General features: G+C 37.2%; 1 protein-coding gene across 2 annotated transcripts in view; it reads left to right on the top strand.

Moving 5' to 3' along the window:
* EVC2 (EvC ciliary complex subunit 2) overlaps positions 1 to 21,176 on the top strand; it is a 190,675-nt gene that overhangs the window by 109,122 nt on the left and 60,377 nt on the right. For both annotated transcript variants that reach the window (XM_069070014.1, XM_069070019.1), the window contains one exon: positions 11,683 to 11,887. In XM_069070014.1, the coding sequence (XP_068926115.1) occupies positions 11,683 to 11,887 (205 nt within the window). The remainder of the gene's footprint in view (positions 1 to 11,682; positions 11,888 to 21,176) is intronic.

The following is a 21,176-nucleotide window of genomic DNA, read 5'->3' as shown; positions in this document are numbered from 1 at the left end:
GTATTTAGCCTGGAGGAGAGAATACTTAGGGAACCTCACATCTTTCCTTGGGCAGTCAAATAACTATCATGCAAAAGAGGAATTAGACCCTTTTTAAAATTAGTCCAGATTATAGAACTGGAAGCAATGAAGGGCGGTATCAGGGCAGCATATTTTGGCTCAGTAGCAGCTTTCCATAAATAGGACAGGCAGCCCTGCACATTAGCACATTCCCTATTCTCACACCAAGGATAGATGGCCATCTGTCAAGGATGTTCAACTCGGCCCTGGAGGGGAGGAATAGGAATAATGAGGGGAAGTTATAGAGAGGCAGAAATTGACTTAATGTAAGAAAAAAATAAAATTATATCCCTGCTGCTTTGTGAGAGAGTGACTTTACAATTAAGCAGAGGTCCCCAAGACATTCCTAAATGGGGCTCACTTGGGGATTTAATGCTTGTTGACAAGGTTATAGATGGAATTACTATTTAGGTACAAATTGTATGAAGTAAACCCCCCCCCCACCCCAATCCCTTCTAACTCTGTGATCCAGATACATGAGAGATATCATGACAGGAAGTAGAGTACTAGTCAGGAAAACTGGGTTGGAGTCAGGAAGAGCTGGGTTCAAATCCTACCTCTGACACCAATTAGTTGTGTCATTCTTGGCAAGTGATAACTTCTCCAAGACTATTCATTTGTAAAATGGGACTAGTCATACTTGTACTTTCCTCTTAGGGTTATTGAAATATTCAGATCGAATAATAAATGTTATTTATTATTATTATGTTAAAAGGGTTTCCTGCATTGGGAGGGACCAAAACATTTTAGACTTTCAGAGAGAGAAGAGACCTTTCAAGTTCACCTCACATTTTATAGTGAGAGGACATCATTTGCTCAAAGTCAAAGATAGCAAGTGGCCAAGCCAAAAGTCAAACCCAGCCTTTTTGACTCAAAATTCCAGGAGTTTATCCACTATACCATAAACTAAATGACCTCCAATGTCTCTATTTACAAATAATTTGAATTAGAAACTTACATTCTCATTGTAAAATTAGCATACATGAAAGGAATGACCATAAAACCACCCAAGATGGTCTGAAATGTGTAGAACTACTACTAAGTGTGCTGAGCTGAGCAGCTTTGCATAGTAGATCAAATGATGAGCTGAGAGTCCTGGATTAGAATCCCACCATCAGATAGCCTAGTTATTGTCTAACTCATCTCTTTTGGTCTCAGATTCCTGTCCTTTAAAATGTGGAAAATATTATGTGCATTGCATGTGCTTGTATATTTTCAAACCTTGAAGGATGACATAAATGTCAGCCATTAGTAATATCATTGTTATCATGATCATCATCTCATTATTCTCATCACTTTTGATGTAATTAAGATAATAACAGTCTCAGGACAAGTCTCTATCCTGCTATTATTCCTTTGTGTTTAATGTTTTCTGAATTGTCTCATATGTGGACAGAAGAACCATTTCTGCCACATTTTACCTGTATGATCTTGTACAAGTCACATAAGCTTTCTAAGCCTCAGTTTCCTCATCTGTAAAATGAGGATATTGGACCAGGTCCCCTCTAGGGGCATAACTTTAGGGACTTTCTGACTTTAAATCTATGATCCTAGAAACTGCATTGAATATTTGAATAGAAGTATTAATATTATTTTAGTGTATTTTTTAAAATAGAGAAATCCATTAACTTTACAAACATGTATTGAGAATGTCCTCTTTGCCCAGTGCCATGCTAGATTTTGTTGGGGATGCAAATGAATAGAATATGTGATTTTGCCTTCAGTGCCCTGTCCATCTATTTGGGGAGATGAAGGTAACACAAAAAGTAAAAAAAGAAAAAAAAAACAAATTTGTTTTAGTACTTCAAGATGACTTCACTGAAGGAAAATATGACACTTCAGGGCCTCATTTAACAGCTGGTTGTGTTGAGGTTTAGGGGTGCTGTGACCTTGAAATAGCAACATGCCATGTTCTGCCCAAATGAATTTGGCCCAAGCCTTCTTTCAGCCCAAGAAAAACAAAGTTTATTAAAGATCCGCCATATTGGGTTGACTCTTAAGGAAACTGAAACTGAATATTTGTAATGGGTCAGATTGAATCTGAGCACTTTCTTGGAGACAAGATGGAACTTATATACAAAAAGCCTGTGGGAGGGATCTAGGGGTGGCAAATAGTCTGGGGTGATGGGAGGAGGTGTCCATGGAGGATCTTGATGGGACTGGGGTGACTAGAGGTTGATGCCAGGAGCTAAGAGAATGGGATTTAGGATGTGAAATAGCTGAAGGCTACCTGGAGATAACAGACAATGGAGGACTGGGTAAGGTTAAGGGTAACAGCGATTTGGTCATAGTGATAATAGAAGGTTTATGGTCTTAGGCGAATGCCATATCAAAAGGAAAGATTCAAGGAGGTTCCCGGAGCCTATACCCCATAAATTGTCATGACTTGCTGTGACAAAACAATTCATCACCTTATGGGTAACCTCTTGGTGATGAAGTTCTCTACATTTGGCATGACTGGTCCTTATACAGTGTTCACATAAGCCATTTTGGAGTGGGATTTAGTGTTGAAAGGGGCCTCAGAGATCATGTAATCATTTGATGGATGAAGAATATGGGTTGTGGTGTATGAAAGGTGAAATGACTAAAGAAACAAAAGTTCAGGCCTCGAGCATATTGATTTATTTAGCAATGTATGCCAATTCCATAACAAATGGGGACCAGAACTCCTCAGCTTTGGCACTGGACCTCGAATACTGGGGGAGACATATTTTTATGCATTAAAAACAATTAATCAAATTAATTAAAAAACCAATTAATTAAAATAAATCAATTAACCAAGATACAAGATTAGGTAATCCAGTTTCTGATTAGAAGAAAGATAATGATTTTCCAAGTTCAGAGGGAGAGAGGAAATAGGTACAATTCCCTGAAATCAGAAAAAAGAGGTGTCCTACTCCCCATAAGTGTCTATTCAATCAAAAGAACCTGGAGGGGCCAGTTTTCAGCTAAGAAGTGAGTTTCTTGTGATGTGTAATTGTGAGGAAACTCCTTGCATCACTCTTTGGATCAGACTGAGTTTCTGTTCAGCATAACCTAGGTCCCTTAGTTAATGGTCTCTAAACAACAAACAGTGGTCCTTGCAGGGCTAGGATCAAACAATACAATAAAAGGTGGGGTTTTTCTTTGGGGGAGGGGTTGTTTTGTTTTGTTTTTACAATTCCCATAATTGAGTAAAGTTTTTCCTCACAAGGCAGAATTTGGACCAGATCCATAATTGAATAGAAAAGGAACTGAGGGGAACGGCTAGGTGGTGCAGTGAATAGAGCACCAGCCCTGGTGTCAGGAGGACCTGAGTTCAAATCTGACTTCAGACACTTAACACAAAAACTAGCCATGTGACCTTGGGCAAGTCACTTAACCCCGAATGTCCTACTTCCCCCTCTCCAAAAAGCAAAACCAAAAAAAAAAAAAGGAACTGAACTAGATCTAGAATTGAATCACAAGTGGTTCTCTCAATTCCCTCAATTCCTCCTTTTGATTTATGGGAGAGGGGCCGGTCTACTCCCTGTGTGGATCATTTCTCCAAAAGACAAATCTATGAAGTTTTTCATATATTCATAGTCAGAATTACATAAGTCAGACTTTAGATCACTCAACGTAGAGAGCTCATGATGGACTTATTTTGAGAGGGCAGAATTACGTGTCACCAAGGTAATCAAGAAAAGTCAGCAAACACCGGTAAACAAAAAGCCAAAGAAATAAAGTGATCATCATTAATATGAAATAACATTAAATCAAGTCTCCTTGTATCCTAGTAACCCACTCCTAATGTCCATCTAATCATTTCATCTTGTCCTGATTCCCAGATATCCCATGTAGTTGTCTGGTCCCTAAAGATAATCTTCTCTTAGACATTCTGGAATAGACCTCATTCTTAGAGCAGCTCTGAAAGGGGCCTCTGATTCTCTAGTTCCAAATCATTTGTAGAGATTCCTAGATAATTCTAAAAATCTACCAGTACCAATACTTAATGCAACTTAGCACAACTTTCTAAATTTGGTTTTCCAATAACTAGTCCATGTACAAAAGCCAGCTCAAGTTTAATTGAGTTAATCCTATTAACAACAGTTTTAAGAACATCAAATTAGGAACCCACAATTCATCTGAAACTTTAGAGAATTTCAGTTTTCATACACTACTTGCTGTTTCTTTCTTTACCTAAACCCAGTACCTTATATAAGAATCTAAAAATAAAAAGATATCATGGGTATCTAACTGTAAAATGAACCCTTCTTTATTTTAAAATTATCAGACAGATACTTTAAAATTGGGGAAATAATTTTCACTTTTTTTTTTACAGTTATCAGTACAATTAAAATTACAATGTAAAATCCTTAATCCAAGTTTGAGAACTTATTAATAAAATATACTCAAAGCCTGAATTCCTATAATAGATATGTTTGGAAGCCAATCATATACATATATTTAGTTCTTAGAGAAAACATTCTAATCCTGTTGCTTTCTCAAAATTTGCTATTCCATTTAATTAGAAAACTTTTATATTACATCTTTCTCATGTTAATGTGTCTAGTTCCCTCTTTAGGAGCATATCATCCCTAAATTATAATTTGACCACAAACAGTTTAAAATTATAAGATTTTTCATACTTGCATTCTGTTATATTAATTCAAGATGTTCAAATATCAATCTATTAATCAATAGTTTTATCATTGTACTTAGAAAGCTTCACTGCTCACCTGCCCTGATTATAGAAATTTACTATGAAAGGAAAAGGAGGGACATACTTAAGAAAATGTCAAGAATTATCCCCTCAATAGCACAGGCTGACCTGACATATACCGTAACAAGGGGGAAAACTCCCTTAGCTCTGTTTTGATTCCAGACAAAAGTCATGTCTGGTATTTAGTCATGCAGTCACAGGGTATCAAAAGCCAGGATCAGGATTAAACAGTTGGGGAAATTTCCTGTTCAGAAAGAAAACTGCACAATGGTGAAACAGAGTCAAGAGACTCCAACCTTAGGCCATGCCAATGCTGTCCTCTCAACTTTTCCCAGGGACAGACATCCCCTTGTAGCAGTTCTCAGACTGAAGAAGACACCATTTTCTACAATTCCCACAACTATCCTTATAATCAAAACTCAAAAAAATAATGCCAAATTATACTCCTAAAAGTTTTTACCTTAAACAGCAGAATTTCACTAACCATAGCATAGGTCTTAAATTTTATTAATTTCTTCATGTTTCCCTAACAGTTACATTTCATTCAACCTTTACTTATAAATTAAAACTAACCACATTCTGGCATTTCAGACATGCAGCAAATACTTGATAGTTGATTTATATTAATGTATAAAGTTACATCTTTAAACTACCCTATACATTTTCTTAGTTTTTATAAGTGATAGCCAAACATTTTCAAATGAAAACTCACTCTTTATTATAGAAAACATTATTAATATTTGTTTTAAAAATAAGATATCCCCAGTAAACATTGAAAAGTTTTTAAATATCTATTTTATCACATTTTTAAAAAAGCTCAGTTCATAATCTAACAGCATCCAGATTTTTACAGTTGTTTTCCTAATATCATTTCTGATAACAATGATTTCCCAAATTTCTCAATATAAGACATTTTAGGAACACAATGTGGGGATGGGAGGTACTAGAGAGGAAAGAGTCAAAGTTACCATATATATATATAGGAAATGAAGGAGTAAAAATTGAATGCACAGTGAGGGCAAGGGAAGAGAGAAAGATAGTTGATAATGGAGATTGAGGAAAGATCATACATTTAGAGATTTAGAGTTGGTAAATCCAGTTCTCAGGATAAGAACTAACTACATGACAAAAACTGCTGGAAAAACCGGAAATTAGTATGGCGGACACTGGGCATCCATTATCTTATACCGGATACGAAAATAAAGTCAAAATGGGTTCACAATTTAGAAATAAAGGCTAGCACTAAAAGCAACTTGGGAGAACAGGGAATAGTTTACCTGTCAGATTTATGGAGAAGGGAAGAATTTATGACCAAACAAGAGCATTACAAAATACAAAATGGAAAATTTTTATTACATTAAATTGAAAAGTTTTTTTTTTTTTAACAAAGTCAATGTAACCAAAGTTAGGAGGGAGGCAGAAAATTGGGAAAGGATTTTTACAGCGAGTGTCTCTGATAAAGGACTCATTTATAAAATATACAGAGGACTGAGTCAAATTTATAAGAATACAAGTCATTCCCCAATTGATAATTGGTCAAAGATTATGATTAGGCAGTTTTCAGAGGAAGAAATTAAAGATATCTATAATCACATGAAAAAATGCTGTAAATCACTATTGATGCTTTTTCTTTCTGACAAGAATGACAACATGCCTACTCTTGTTAAACCTTCTGTGGAAGTTTGTAAGATGGAGCAGAAAGCACCTATTCTTGTGGAAGCTGAGGATAAAGATTTAGATCCATTCTCTGGTCCTTTTACATTTGAGTTAGATGATACCTCTGGAAATGTAAAAGATACTTGGAAGCTAGGAAAAAATTTGGTTATTCTGTGGAACTTCTAATGTTAAGAAGTCTCCAAAATTCAGTGCCCTTCATTATCTTAGATAAGCAAGGATTTTTCAAGAAACAGATCCTGCATGTGAGGCTATGTTCCTGTCTCGATGGAATTACCTGTGTAGAATCTTCAATGCCCTTTGTAGGACTTGGTGGGGTTGTCATTGTCCTGATGTCATTGGCAGTAGTCCTGCTTTTCCTGCTGCGGTTTTCTCGTGGATTTGCAAACAAGAGGCAGCCAAAGTCCATTTCTCACGAACAAGGCAAGCAGACCTTAATCAACTATAATGAAGAAAGTGAAAACACCTTGGTACTGGTAATAAAATGTATCTTTAGTGTGTTTATTTTAGGCAAAAAAAAAAATGAGGAGCAGAGAGTTCATAATAACCCAGAGAGACTTACATAAACTGATTCTGAGTGAGGGGAGCAGACCCAGGAGAACCTTGTACACAATTACAGACACATTGTATCTGTGATGACTAACTTTGATAGACTTGGCTCTTCTCAGCAATGCAAGGCTATAAGACAACTCCAAAAGACTCATGATGGAAAAGACTATCCATATCCAGAGAAGGATTTACAGAGTCTGAATGCAGATTGAAGCAGACTACTTGCTCTCTCTCTCTCTTGTTTTGTTTTGTTTCTTCTTTCTTGGGGTTCATTCCATTGGTTATAATCCTTCTCTATGACTTGACTAATGTTTAATGTGAAGGTATATGTAGAACCTATATCGAATTGCATGCTGCCTTTGGGGGAGAGGGGAGGAGAGAATGGGGAAGAAAAATTTGCAACTCCAAAATGTGTGGAACTGAATGTTGTAAACTAAAAATAAATAAATTTAAAAGGGGAAAAAATGAAGGGAGATACCTTTAAAAAATCCAACTCTCACATTTCATAAATGAGAGAATTGAGTCTCAGAAAGGTTAAGTACCTTCCCCAAGTTCATCCAGGTAATAAATGGTAGAGTCAGGATATGAATCCAGATCTTCCAACTCCAAGTCTAGTACTGTTTCCACTATACAACACTGTCTCAAGGAGTCAAAATGATGCTAACTGACGTAGTTGGGGCATATTAACTTTACCTTGACAGTTAAACTTCACAATCTCTATTACTGATGAGGTTACATTTTTTAATAAATAATTTATTTAAAATGGTTTGGGGGAATTAGATTTAAGCGTCTTCCTTCAGTTTGACTCTTACTTGTGTTAGTATTTTAGACTGCATATATAAGCGAGAAAATTTATTTGATCATAATCTATGGGTTTTTTTAATCTATCCATATCCATGATATGTTCTCATTTTACTATTTTTGATAGACATTTTATATATTGTGTCAATTTCCCTTTGAATCACACTTTTGCTTTATTTGCTGGAGTCTCTAATGGTAGCAAATGAGACCCTACTGATCTGAATGATCTAACTTGTCTCCCTAAACATCACATTCACTAGCAGGGAATAACAGTGGTGGTAAAGGGGAGAGTTACATGAGTTTGCCAAGAATAAACTGGACTTCATTTCGATGAGATGACCTCACAGGCCCTTTCATTCCATCTCTATCTTCTTTGATCCTCTGGTAATTCTTTTCCAATCTTTGTTGGTTTCTCTTTTTCTTTTTTAAACAAGGAAGATAAGACTTTTTTTTCTTCATCTAAATCTCTAAAAATAAGATCTTCAAATGCTTTGAGATTTTTCAGCAGATTTTTTTGAGGGAATGATTATTCACTTCAATCAACATTCATTCCAAAGGTCCTTAAAAGTGAGGATTCCCTCTTGGACCCTTAACCTGGCATGAATTAAGTTTGACATCCTTATCACTAGTAAATGCCTATTTTCTTTGGTTCCACTTGAGTCTATGTGGCAAGGAGTATTACTAATGCAACCTCTGATTTGGTTATTCAGCTGAGAAGAAAAACCAATTCTGTTGCCTGGAATAGGTGTTATTAAATCTCTATGATTTTTTTCCCCAAGGAGTAATAGGATCACAAATAGAACAGATCTTCAAGCCTATCTCTGTACTTTGCCTATTTAAGATTTTCAATTACTTTTTGCCTTTTATTTTTGAGGTGCAGTATAGCATTGGTTTGGAGTAGCTTTGAAATCACATTTCCAAATCCTTCTAATTTTAAGTAACACAGGGGAACAATAAATCCATGGCGGTGGGAACTGACGAAAGTGTTACAAATGTGAACTCCCCCACCCTCCTGCCTGCCCCGAGAGGAGGAAGGCTCTTAAGTATCAACAAATTCAACAAAAAAAGAGTGGGGTGCACTAGAAAATCTCTAAGGGCCCTACCATCTCTAAATCATACCATGCTACTTAGTATATATGTCATCTATTATTTGAGGACTTGTTTCAGCCTCTGGAAAGGCATTGAAGATAAGAAGCACATAATCTTTGCCCTCCTGGATATGTATGTGGTCATGAATTCAGGGGAAAGATATTTCATGCAACAAGAGACAAATTATAGATCCTTTGAGAGATCTCTAATCTCTCTCTTCAGTGTGAGTGCTTCTTCTAATGGCATAGATGGAACTCCACCCTTTTTTCCTTTAATGCAGTGCAATTAGTGACTATGCTTTTAATTTTAAAAATGTTTTCAGTAATAATATTTTGTTTATATAACTTTTATTTAGTAATGTATATGTATGCTCCTTCCCTCTTTTTTGAGATAAGGAATAGAAAAGAAAGCGAAAAAAAAAAGAGTAATTCAACAAAATCAACCAAGACATTAACCAAGTTCAACAGAATATACAATGTTCCACACCCATAGGTCCCTACCTCCAGAAAGAAGAGGGATATATTTCTGGGTGTGGTGCTAAGTATCTGAGCCCGGATTTGATCACCAGGTCATCCCGACACTGGGGCCGGTGCTCTTACTTGCTGAGCCACCTGGCCACCCCAGGATCTTTGATTCTTAATAACAAGTAATTTTTAAAAGCAAGGGAACTTTCTGGAAATAAAACAGGTAGGAATATAAAATTCCAGGACTGCATAGAAGACTTCTGTAGGTTTGAAATGCTAAAATTTTATATTTAAGACTTTAAAAATGTTGGTTATTGGTATGCTAGAAACATTATCTTTTTGATAAAAAGTGGTGAATTTTCTTCTTTTGGCAGAGAAGGACTGCAATTTTAAAAGCCACAAGATACAATTTACCTTCCTTTCTCAGAGTGATCATTTTTTATTTGTCATTGGATCTGAAATAGGAATGCTCTAAGTTGAGATGTGTCACATAGTTGTCCCAGTATGAATTCATTTTCTCTTAAATACCACTTGCAGATTATTTCTGTCATACCTACTACCCAAGTCATAAAAATTTGAAAATCACCTAAAGCCTTGGTGAAGACCCTATACAATCTAATGTTTTAGGTATCAGATTCATGTACAAGATAACACTCAGTGTATACTTTGACCTTCCCTTTGGGTCAGCAAATTGGTGAGAAAATAATGATTCATTACAGACTAAAACATTATCTTTTGGGGTTGGGGGGTGGAAATTATAATCTGCAACAGTTATTGGTTCCATGAAGCCTTGATACATAGCAAGGGCATCATGACAGTGCAATGGAAAGATAAATCATGGAATATTAGAGTTGGATTTAAACACAGTGCTGCTTCCCACCATCCAACAGTAGCATAAAAGGAAGCCCCACTCTTAAGGTCATATGCTCGACCAGTTGTCCATCTTCTTTTGACATCCTCCAAGGAAATGGGAGCCACCATCTCTTTAAGCAGTCTACTACCTATTTAGGTAGCTCTAAGTATTAAGGAGTTTTTTTTTTGTTGTTGTTGTTTTGTTTTGTTTGTCATGCAGCCAGTAGTATGCCTCTTTGCAAATGAGATATATGTCATCAGGAAAAGGAATTCCCTATGTTGTGAAGTGACTTCTTCCTCATACAATATTCAATTGGGAACCATCTGAGCATTCTGCATACAGAGCTTATTGTTGGAAATAACACTGACTCTGAAGTCTGAAAAGTTCCAGTTCTACCTTTTTGTATACTAGCTGTGTGTGCCTGAACACTCACTTTTCATGTCTTGAACTCAGTTGCCTTATCTTTCAGATAAATGGACTGATGGATCTCTGAATTGGTCCGCCCATTCTGGAAAGCAATTTGGAACTATGCCCACAAAATTACTAAATGGTATATACCCTTTGACCCAGTAATCCCACTTCTAGGCTTGTACTCAAATTGATAAAAGAAAGAGGAAAAGAACCCACATGTAAGCAAACATCATGTACATATATACATTATACATAGAGAGGGAGAGACAGAGACAGAGAGACAGAGACAGAGATGTAATGTGAAAGGAATGATACAACACAGTTTCAGAGTTAGAAGCCATCTAGTCTACATACATACACATGTATATATAAATATAATTTGTATATACATACATGTATGTGTTTATGTACATGTATGTAGAACACATTGCATATCTGCATGTATACCTACCCAGATCTGCATTGTGTACATATATACACACATGGACATGACCTGGACAAAGATACAGCAAAGGGGACTGAGAAGGATTAGTCAAGTAGGTAGAAGGAAATCCAGAAAAGGGCAGTGTCCCAAAAACCTAGAGTGAAGAGTTTCAAGAAATAGAAGATGAGCCACAGTGTTAGAGGTCCCAGCAAAAGAAAGATGAGGACGGAGAAAAGGTCATTGTTTTTGGCAATCAGGAGTTCACTGGTAATTTTGAAGAGAACAGTTTTGGTTGAATGATGCAGTATGAAGCCAGACCCTAAGGAGTACAGAAGAGAGTGAACTGAGAGGAAATGGATGCACCTATCACAGATGGCCTTCTTAAGTTTAATGACAAAAGGCAGGATAAAAATTTGATGAAAGTTCGATGGATCAAGTGAGAATTTTTGGAGGATAGTATATATTTCTGGGCAGTAGGGGATTAGCCAGTAAACAGGAGACTGACTGAAGGTAGGAGACATAGTAGGAGTACTAGATAGCTCAGTCTGTTAGAAGAGACAGGATGCTATGACATCACTTGTATCGTTGCCTCCTGGGGAAACATAGGAAGGTTACATAGAAGAGCACATGAAGAATAAGGAGGATTTTAAAATGCTTTTTTTTATTTCAACAGGAAGCTTATGTGTTTGCCCCTTTCTTTGTCTGAAGAAGAATTACTTAAAATGAGGCAGGAGTTTCACAGCTGCTTTGCTCAGATGGACAACAGCTTAGCCTTGCCTAGGATTCGGGCCCGGGTATTGCTGCAGGATTTCCAGTCAGACTGGAGAGAAGCTGAGTTCCTGAAAGTAGACCAAGCATTCACAGCTCCAGATATTCAGGTAGGATGCTCCTAAATTTCGATCTGTAGAATTACAGAGGCATCAAAAAACAGAAGGTTAGAGCTGGAAATGACATTAGCATATGGACTGTGGAATGCTGGAACTGGGAAAGATCATAGAGAACATAGATTGTTGGAAGTTGGAATGGGACTTAGGGATTACTTAGTCCAACTCCTTTACTTTATAGGGGAGAAAATTTAGAGTTGGAGAGAAAACAGATTTGCCCAGCTAAAGGCAGAATTCAAAATAGAAGCTAGCCCTTCTGATTAAACAGTCAAGTACAGCATATTGTAATATAGGACTACCATTGACTAGTATGTAAGATGTTCTTATAGTCTTTCATTGAAGGTTAAATGGACAGAACACAGGAATGCAAGAGCTGACTGACTTTTAGGGAGGTGAAAATAGTGTATAAAGTCTCCACAATGATATTAACAAATATAACAGGACAACATTTAGATACTCTCATATTAAAAAACAAATCCTACAAATTGGATTATTTTTCAATGACTTGACAAAGGTTGAACCTGAAAAGATGATGGTAGAACAGAGGTTAGTGATGAAGCAAAAGATTGGGAGTCAGGAAAACTAGGTTCATCTATATGTGTGTACATACATATATATGTACATATATAGGTGTGTATGTATATAAGTATATGTGTATTGTGTACATATGCATGTGTATTATATATGCATGTGTGTATGCATGCATGCATATACTATATATGTACACACATGCATATATCCTCACTATACATGTGTGTATATGTATGTATGTATATACATATATTGCTTTGTAAGTCTTAAATCTCTACATGAGTGCACTAGCATTATTATTAATTTCTCTGAACCTCAATTAACAATGATGCTTTTTTTGCATTTAATTGGAAAATACTATATTTGTGGAAAGACTAAGAAAGGAGTAAGGCCCAAAATACAAGGAGAGGGCTTCTTTGCTAAGGGATCATCAAAGTTTGCTTGCATGGAGCCTTCTTTACTAGGCAGAAGGGAGAACAGGGAGAGTTGATTCCTGGTTTGGGAGATGTCATGAGTAAAAGCTAGAACGTGATAGCTGGACTATAATTAGAGATGACAAACTCCGCTTTGGCTGCAAGATAGAGAATGTGATGAAAAAAATAGTATGAGATAAATATGGAATTGGATCATTTTCATTTTTTTATTCAGAAGTTAATTGTAAAACACCTATTACATGAAGAACACTTTTGTACTGAGTTATAGAATTGGGCTTTTAGAGACAGGAATTCAGTCATCTTGCTGCTAAATCCTAACTACATACCTGTGGTGAAGTAGTTGCAGAGGGGCTGGGTTTTTTTTAATTCAATTTAATCTATCAAAAAGCATTTTAAGTTCCTTTTATGAACCATGCATTTTACTGGGAGCTGGAGAAACTGATAAAAATGGAAGATTTCCTACTCTTAAGAAATGTCTATCCTAGCTTATATTTGGGGGGCACAAGGAAGGAGAAAAGATGTACATAAGTCCATATTATCTCTGTATATTTGATCAACTGATTAAAAAAAAACCTCTCTGGTCCCCAGGTTAATAGCCCCTGAACTAGATGGACCAAAGTGCTCTCTAATTCTGAGGAATTGTGAAAAAGTCATTTGAAGGTGACAGAAATGTCTGTACTTAGTTCCCTTCCATTTTCTCAGCTTTTGTGATAACCTCATCATATCAGAAGTTTTCGAAGTTAAAAATTTTATATATTCTTAAAATTCTCTTGTTTCCAGTGAAAAATCATTTGCTGGCTCTTATTATGGAACAGATGTTGTCTTTTTCCCTGGAAATGCATTTTTCTTCCTTAGTATTCTCAGGGCAAAAATACAAAAGTAAGTTGTGATTTGGTTGTCCAGGTGGATGTCTTACATGATGTTGTCACAGCTCTTTTATGATTCACAGACTATTTCTAGAACATGTAAAATGAGGGTCATTTTAAATTGAGAAGTACACCTTGTAGACAATTTATGTGCATTGAGAAGTACTTTTGAAAAAGAAATGCAGAATCTAGGAATATCTCATCTTCTAATATATCTTCTAAATAGAGAATACGAGATGAAGGTCAGAAATGAGTTGACTTTTCTAAGCAAAGAGGCCAAAGTTGACACTATCCTCCATTAAAATGATTCTCTGACATCTTGGAAAGCCTGAGCCCTGGCCAGTTCATACATATGAACTCCTTTAAGTCTTCTCTAGGTTCCTTCATATGGCATGAATTTTGGGCCCTTCACCATCTCATCGCCCTCCTCTGGATACCCTTCAGCTTTTCAGTGTCATCCCTAACATAGTGGTGCTTAAAAGCAAATAGATGCCAGAGTACAGCAGGAGGACTATGATGTTCTTCTTCTGGGATACTCTGTTCCTCAATGCAGCCTAACTGCCACATCATACTATTAACTCATTATTTTTAAAGTCCTCTCAACTTACCATTTTATTTTTTGAGTCATCTGTCTGATTCATGTGAGATCATGGTGTTCCTATTGAAGACATTGTGCCATTGTGGATAGAGAGTTGAATATGGAGTGAGGACAAACTCTGTGTTCACATTCTGCCCCCTGAAACTTACAGTGCGACCCTGGGAAAGTTACTTAACATACCTGAGCTTCAGTTTTCTCATCTATACACTGAGGAGATTGGACTGGATGGCTTTTAAAACCCTTTCCAGTTCCAAATCTGAGATACCCTGATTTTTTTTTCTGAACTGTCTATTAACCATAGCTTTTGCATCTTACATTTGTGGAGTCTTGTGGAGTCCGATTGTAGAATCCAATAAGACTTTACATTTGTCCTATTAATTTTCATATTTTAAAAAAGGTTAGCCCAGTCAGGATCTTTTTGAAATGCATAATCCTTTACTATTCTTTATACAAATAGTATTTTACAATTAGATAGAAAAACGGCATTAAATGGATTTTGACTCCAAAGGGTTTTACTTAATTCAGTAAGAGTTTTATAAAGGAAGGAAGTACAATGGAATTGAGAGAGCACTGGATCTCCAATCAGGTGTGGATTTGAATTCTAGCCATTACTTAGTAACTATATGACCTCGAGACCCTCACTTTAATTTCATTGAGCTTTAGTTTTCTCTGTAAAACAGGGTGGTTTGATTAGATCATCTGTAAGATTCTTTCTATTTCTTTTGTTTTTTTTTTTCCTTTTGGAGGGCAATTGGAGTTAAGTAACTTGCCCAAGGTTACACAGCTACTTTTTTTGTGTGGGTGTTAAGTGTCTGAAGTTGGAACCAAAGAAGGTCCTCCTGACTCCAGGGCCGACACTTTACTCACTGTGCCACCTAGCCGGCCCAAGATTCTTTCTACTTCTAAAATGATGACCCGAGATACCTACTTTGTAGAAAGCACTCTGCTTGGTACAGGGGATACAAAGATGAAATAAAACAGATGTCCTCTGAGACTTACAGTTAAATAGAATTGATAAGGAATATATACAAATAACTATTATGTGAGGATAGGAAGTAAGAAATACAGCTGTAAGGCCCAGTTAAAGTGTTCAAAATACAAGGAGATTCTTTGCTGAGGGATCATAAAAGTTTCCAAGAGAGAAGGAGAACTTGAGTGGAGCCTTCAATAAGCAGAAGGGGGAACAGGGAAAAGTCCATTTCTGGTTTGAGAGATGTCATGAGCAAAAGCTAGGACATGAGAGCTGGACTATAATTAGAGATGACAAATTCCACTTTGGCTGCAACATAGAGTATGTGATGAAAAAACAGTGTGAGATAAGTATGGAAACATTGGAGCCAGAATGCCAGGAGGAGGAATTAATATTTAGGCAATGGAAAGCCACTAAAGCCCCCCCCCCTTTAAGTAGAGGAGCATTATAATCAGAGTAGTGCATTATTTAAAGAAGAGGAAAGAGATTGGAGACTGCAGGAGCAATTAGGAGGCTATTACAATAGGTGAAAGGTGATGAGAGCCTTAACCAGAGTAATAGCCTGTGAGTGGAAAGAAGGGAACAGATGGCAGAGATATTTTGGAGATAGAATCGATAGTACTTTAACACTGATGTACAGTCAAGTAGATGTAAAATTCCAAATCTACTTCAATATTTTGATCCTGCCTTGCTGGCTGTAACTAGCATCTGGAGCAAATAAATTAGGAAGAGAGTCAGGCCTAAGGGGATGGGTAGGAAATGAGGAACTAATTTTGGGATATCCTGAATTTGAGATCCTTACCAAAAATCTAGATTGGTTCTCTGAAAGAAATCATCACGAGGCATATAGTTTTGGGATTCATCCCAAATGATATAGAAGGGATCATTGAAACCAGAGGAGCAGATGAGATAACTGAGATAGACTAAAAATGTAGTCTTGTTTTTAAAAATTCCCCAATTCTACTACTAGAACACTTCAGAGGGGGGAGGGAAAAAAAGAAACAGTGAAAGAAATTTAAGAGGTGGGGTCAAGCACTTAAGACAATTAGGACAGGGGGTGGAGTCAAGATGGTGGAGTAGAAACAGGATTTCCGTGGCTCCAGCTTCCACCTCCCCCAATTCATGTAAAAAATTACTCTAGACAAACTTTGGAGCTACACAAAACACAAAATGGCAGAGAGAAGCTAACCTCCCTCTGAAGACAGCCCAGCAGGACTACAGGAAGTGGCCAGCCCTGCTCTCTGGGAGCCGAGCCCAGCCCAGCTAGAGGCAGAGGTTTTAACCTCAGGGTGGCCACAACTAGCCTCTGGCTGGAGGGACTTCAGAGCATCAGCAGCTGTGGCAGTTTCCAGAATTATCAACACATAGATGCTAAGGATAAAGTGAGAGGTCAGTGCAGTGTGGACTTTGGGATCCAATAGTTAGGGAGTGTGGTCTGGCCTTTACCCACTGGAGGGAGAAGCTACTGAGGAGCCACAGCTGTGCAGCTGCCTGCCTCATGGCAGCTTCAGCAACTGGCTTGCAGATTGTAGGGGGGGGCAAGTGACCAGTATGAGGGGTAATTGCTCTTGTTTTAACCTGCTTGCATCTGGATTGCAATCTAGGGTGGAGTTCCTGGGGTATGTGAGCAGTTTGCCAGATCGTGTGTAAGCTTCAGAGAGGGCACCCAACTAACAGCTCTAGCAGCTGTGAAAACCCCAACATTTGGGATAAAACTCCCCTGTCTGGTAGCAGAGTCCTACTATGGCAAAAAGCTCAAAAGTCAAGTAATTGAGTGGCAACATGAGCAAACAAGGGAAGCAAAGCAAGCATAGCAACCCAACTTTACACTCCTATTTTGGGGACAAAAAGGATCATAGTATGAAACAGGAGGAAGACAATGAAGTCATAACTCCTACACCAAAAGCTTCCAAGAAAATACAAGCTGGTTACAGGCCATAGAGGACCTTAAGAAGAATTTTGAAAACCAAATAAGAGAAGTGGAGGAAAAATTGAGAGGAGAAATGAGAAGAATGCAAGAAAATTATTAAATGAGAGTCAACAACCTGACTGAAGAAAATAACACTTTAAAAAATAAACTAACTCATATGGCAAAAGAGGCCCAAAAAGGCAATGAGGAAAAGAATGCCTTAAAAAGCCAAATTTGCCTGATGGAAAAAGAATCTCAAAAGCTCATTGAAGAGAATCATTCCTTCAGAATTAGTTTGGAGTAAATGGAAGCTAGTGACTTTATGAGAAATCAAGACACTATTAAACAGATCCAAACAAATGAAAAAAATATAGAAGGCAGTATGAAATATCTCATTGGAAAAACTACTGACCTGGAAAATAGGTCGAGGAGAGATAATTTAAAAATCACTGGACTACCTGAAAGGCATTATCAAAAAAAAGAACCTAGAAATCATCCTTCAAGAAATTCTCAAGGAAGATTGCCCTGATGTTTTAGAACCAGAGGGAAAAATAGAGGTTGAAAGAATCTACTGATCACCTCCTGAAAAAGATCCCAAAAAGAAAGCTCGTAGGAATATTATAGCCAGGTTCCAGAGTTCCCAGATCAAGGAGAATATATTACAAGCAGCCAGGAAGAAACAATTTGAACATTGTGGAAACACAATCAGGATAACACTGGATCTGGCAGTTTCTACACTGAGGGATCGAAGCGCTTGGAATATGATATTCCAGAGGTCAAAGGGTCTGGGATTAAAACCAAGAATCACCTACCCAGCAAAACTGAGTATCATGTTTCAGGGGGAAAATATGATCATTCAATGGAATATAGGACTTTCAAGCATTCTTGATGAAAAAACCAGAATTGAATAGAAAATTTGACATTCAGATACAAGAAGCAAGAGAAGCATGAGAAGGTAAACAGGGAAAAGAAATCATAAGAAACTTATCAAAGTTGAACTATTTACATTCCTACATGGAAAAATGATAATTGTAATTTGTGAAACTTTTCCCAGTATGAGAATAACTGAAGGGAATAGAAATGTGTGTGTATACTTATATTTATGTATACATACATATATATGTCTGTATATGAGGGCATATGGGCGTATGAATATATATGTGAGTGTGTGTATATATGGGTACAGGTATACATAGATAGAGGGAACAGGACCAATTTAATAGGAAGGGATGATACTTAAAAGGTGAAATTAAGAGGTGAGAGAGGGATATAATGAGATGAGAAGGGGAGAGACAGAATGGGGTAAACTATGTCATATAGAAAAGGCAAGGGGAAATGGTTACAATGGAGGGGAAGAACAGGAAGGCAAAAGGGAATGAGTCAGCCTTACTCTCACTGAATTTGTCTTAGGGAGGGAATGACATACACATTAAATAGGGTTTCTCACCCTACAGGAGAGTAGGGGGGAAGGGTGTGATGGAAGGGAGGACAGGCTGGGGAGGAAGGGGAGTTGGAAGCACTCACTTTTGAAAAGGGACAGGATCAAAGTAGAGAATAGAACAATTGGGTGGTGGGATAGGATTGAGGGAAATATAATCAGTCTTTTACAATATACCCACTGTGAAAATATTTTGCATAGTTACACATGTATAACCTGTACTGAATTGCTTATCTTCCCAGTAAGAATGGGTGACAAGGGAGGAAGGGAATGAATCTGGAATTCAAAGTTTTAAAATCAAATGTTAAAAAAAACATATATATGTGTATATATATATACATATATACTATTATTAATATTATTTTACATGTAACTGCGAAATAAGATATACAGGCATGGGGTCATAGAGTTCCACTGTGCCCTACTCGAAAATCAGAGGGGGTATAGAGGAAGATATGGGAGGGAGCAGATTGGAGGAGGGGATATCCGGTGGGATCGCTATTTTGGGGTGGTGGGGAGGGGGAAAACGGAGAGAAAATTTGTAACTCAAAATCTTGTGAAAATGAATGATGTAAACTAGAAGTGAATAAAGCATTTGATAAAGGAAATTTAAAAAAAGAGAGAGAACTAGGACAGAGCAACATCATGGAAAACTAAGAAGAGAGTAAAGTGCCCACCAGAAATTAAACATAGAGCCCCCTTAAACCTGCTAGAGGGGACCCCTACTGAGTTCTTTGGAAACCACCTAATAGGCTCCAATAGTAAAGAAATGTTTCACCTGGGTTGCTAAAAACATGCCACAGATTCCCACGGATTCAGGTCTGTTTCGCTTCAGTAGATATAATACTAAGGCTTTGTTTCAATAAGAATAATACTGAGAATGTTTTGCTGGAACAGAAATAATACTGGGAATGATTTGTCTTAATAGAATAATACTGAGAAAGCTTCGCTTCAATGGAAACAATGCTAACCCCTTAGAAACATGTTCTGTTGCTACCAATCACATTGTCTATAAAATTATGTCTAACAGAAAGCTCGGGGCTGTCTTTCGGTCTGAGAGGCAGTCCTGGCCTGTTAATAAACACTCCTATCAAATTATAATTGGCCTAGCTGTTCTGTTATGTCTCAGTGTCCATTACAGAGAGTATCAAGAACAAGGAGTTGCTCAACATTGTGAAATGCTGTAGAAAGGTTAAAGATAATGAAGAATAAGAATCTATCCATGAATTTGACATTTAATAGGTTTTTGCCTTGAAAAAGCTCTTTTGGAAGAGGAGTGGGGATAGAAACCATATTGCAAGGGGTTAAGTAGGTAACTTGATGATGCTATAGATTGGAGAGAAGGATTGCAATCTACTCTTTCTATAAATTCAGTTGTGAAAGAGAGGAGAGGAAGAAAGGACAGTGATGAAGTTTTATGTTTGTTTTTGGTGATGGTATGGTTAATATAGAAGGTTAGTTGACCGTGTATGTCATGAGCCAAGGCAATGTCCCAAGAAGCCAATGTTTTAGAGGAAAAAGGGATTAAAGGAGGAGATATCGAAAATATATTAAAAAGAATGGATTTCTTTGGAAGGATTTCCCATCACTGGGGGTTATCAAGTGGAGGTTAATGGGTCACTTGATGTAAAGATTGTGAGATTCTTGTACAGATGGATTAGTCTAAATGATGTCTGAGATCCTATCCTCCTGTGAGATTCTATGATCTTGATTCTGAGAGAGGTGATTATTGTTGGATCGGTTACCTGTAAGAGATGAGGATAAATAGGATCAAAGGCATAGATAGAAAGACTATCCTTGGCAAGGAGAAAGATCACTTCTTCCTCTGAGACCCAAAGAAAGGAAGATATGATGAATAAGGGCACAAGTAAGTTTAGGAAAGTGGAAGAGAGAAGTTGAAATATTTCATGTCAGAAAACCTCAATCTTCTCAGTAAAGTAGGAGGCAAAGTCATTTTATGGGAATGAGGTAGTAAGGGTTTGTAAAATGGTGTCCTAGGGAAGACAAGGTATGGAATAATTGCTGAGATACATCAGGGAAGGTCATGAGTTCAAAAAGAGTTGAATGGGGGTGGCTAGGTAGCATAGTGAATAGAGCACTGGCTTGGAGTCAGGAGGACCTGAGTTCAAATCTGACCTCAGGCACTTAACACTTACTAGCTGTGTGACCTTGGGCAAGTCACTTAACCCCAATTACCCTTCCTTCCCTCTCCAAAAAACAAACAAAAAAAGAGTTAATGAAAAAGTTATGTCTAGCAGTGATGACACCAGTGTAAATTTGAGATGGATCCAGTCATCATAGCTTCATTTAGAAAATTGAGAGTATGGTTGAAGTGAATGGATGATAGGAATTATGTAGGTTTTAGCCAATATTATCAGCAGTAGTAGTAGTAGCTGTAGGAGAAGAAGAAGAAGAAAAAGAAGAAGAAGAAGAAGAAGAAGAAGAAGAAGAAGAAGAAGAAGAAGAAGAAGAAGAAGAAGAAGAAGAAGAAGAAGAAGAAGAAGAAGAAGAAGAAGAAGAAGAAGAAGAAGAAGAAG

The sequence above is a fragment of the Petaurus breviceps genome, unplaced genomic scaffold, assembly GCF_028583685.1.
Source record: "Petaurus breviceps papuanus isolate PSGF00001 unplaced genomic scaffold, PetGlider_PUasm1.0 140, whole genome shotgun sequence".
In the NCBI taxonomy this organism is placed as follows: domain Eukaryota; kingdom Metazoa; phylum Chordata; class Mammalia; order Diprotodontia; family Petauridae; genus Petaurus; species Petaurus breviceps.
The sequence above is the reverse complement of the archived record's forward strand: the minus strand, read 5'-3'. Positions and strand labels throughout refer to the sequence as shown.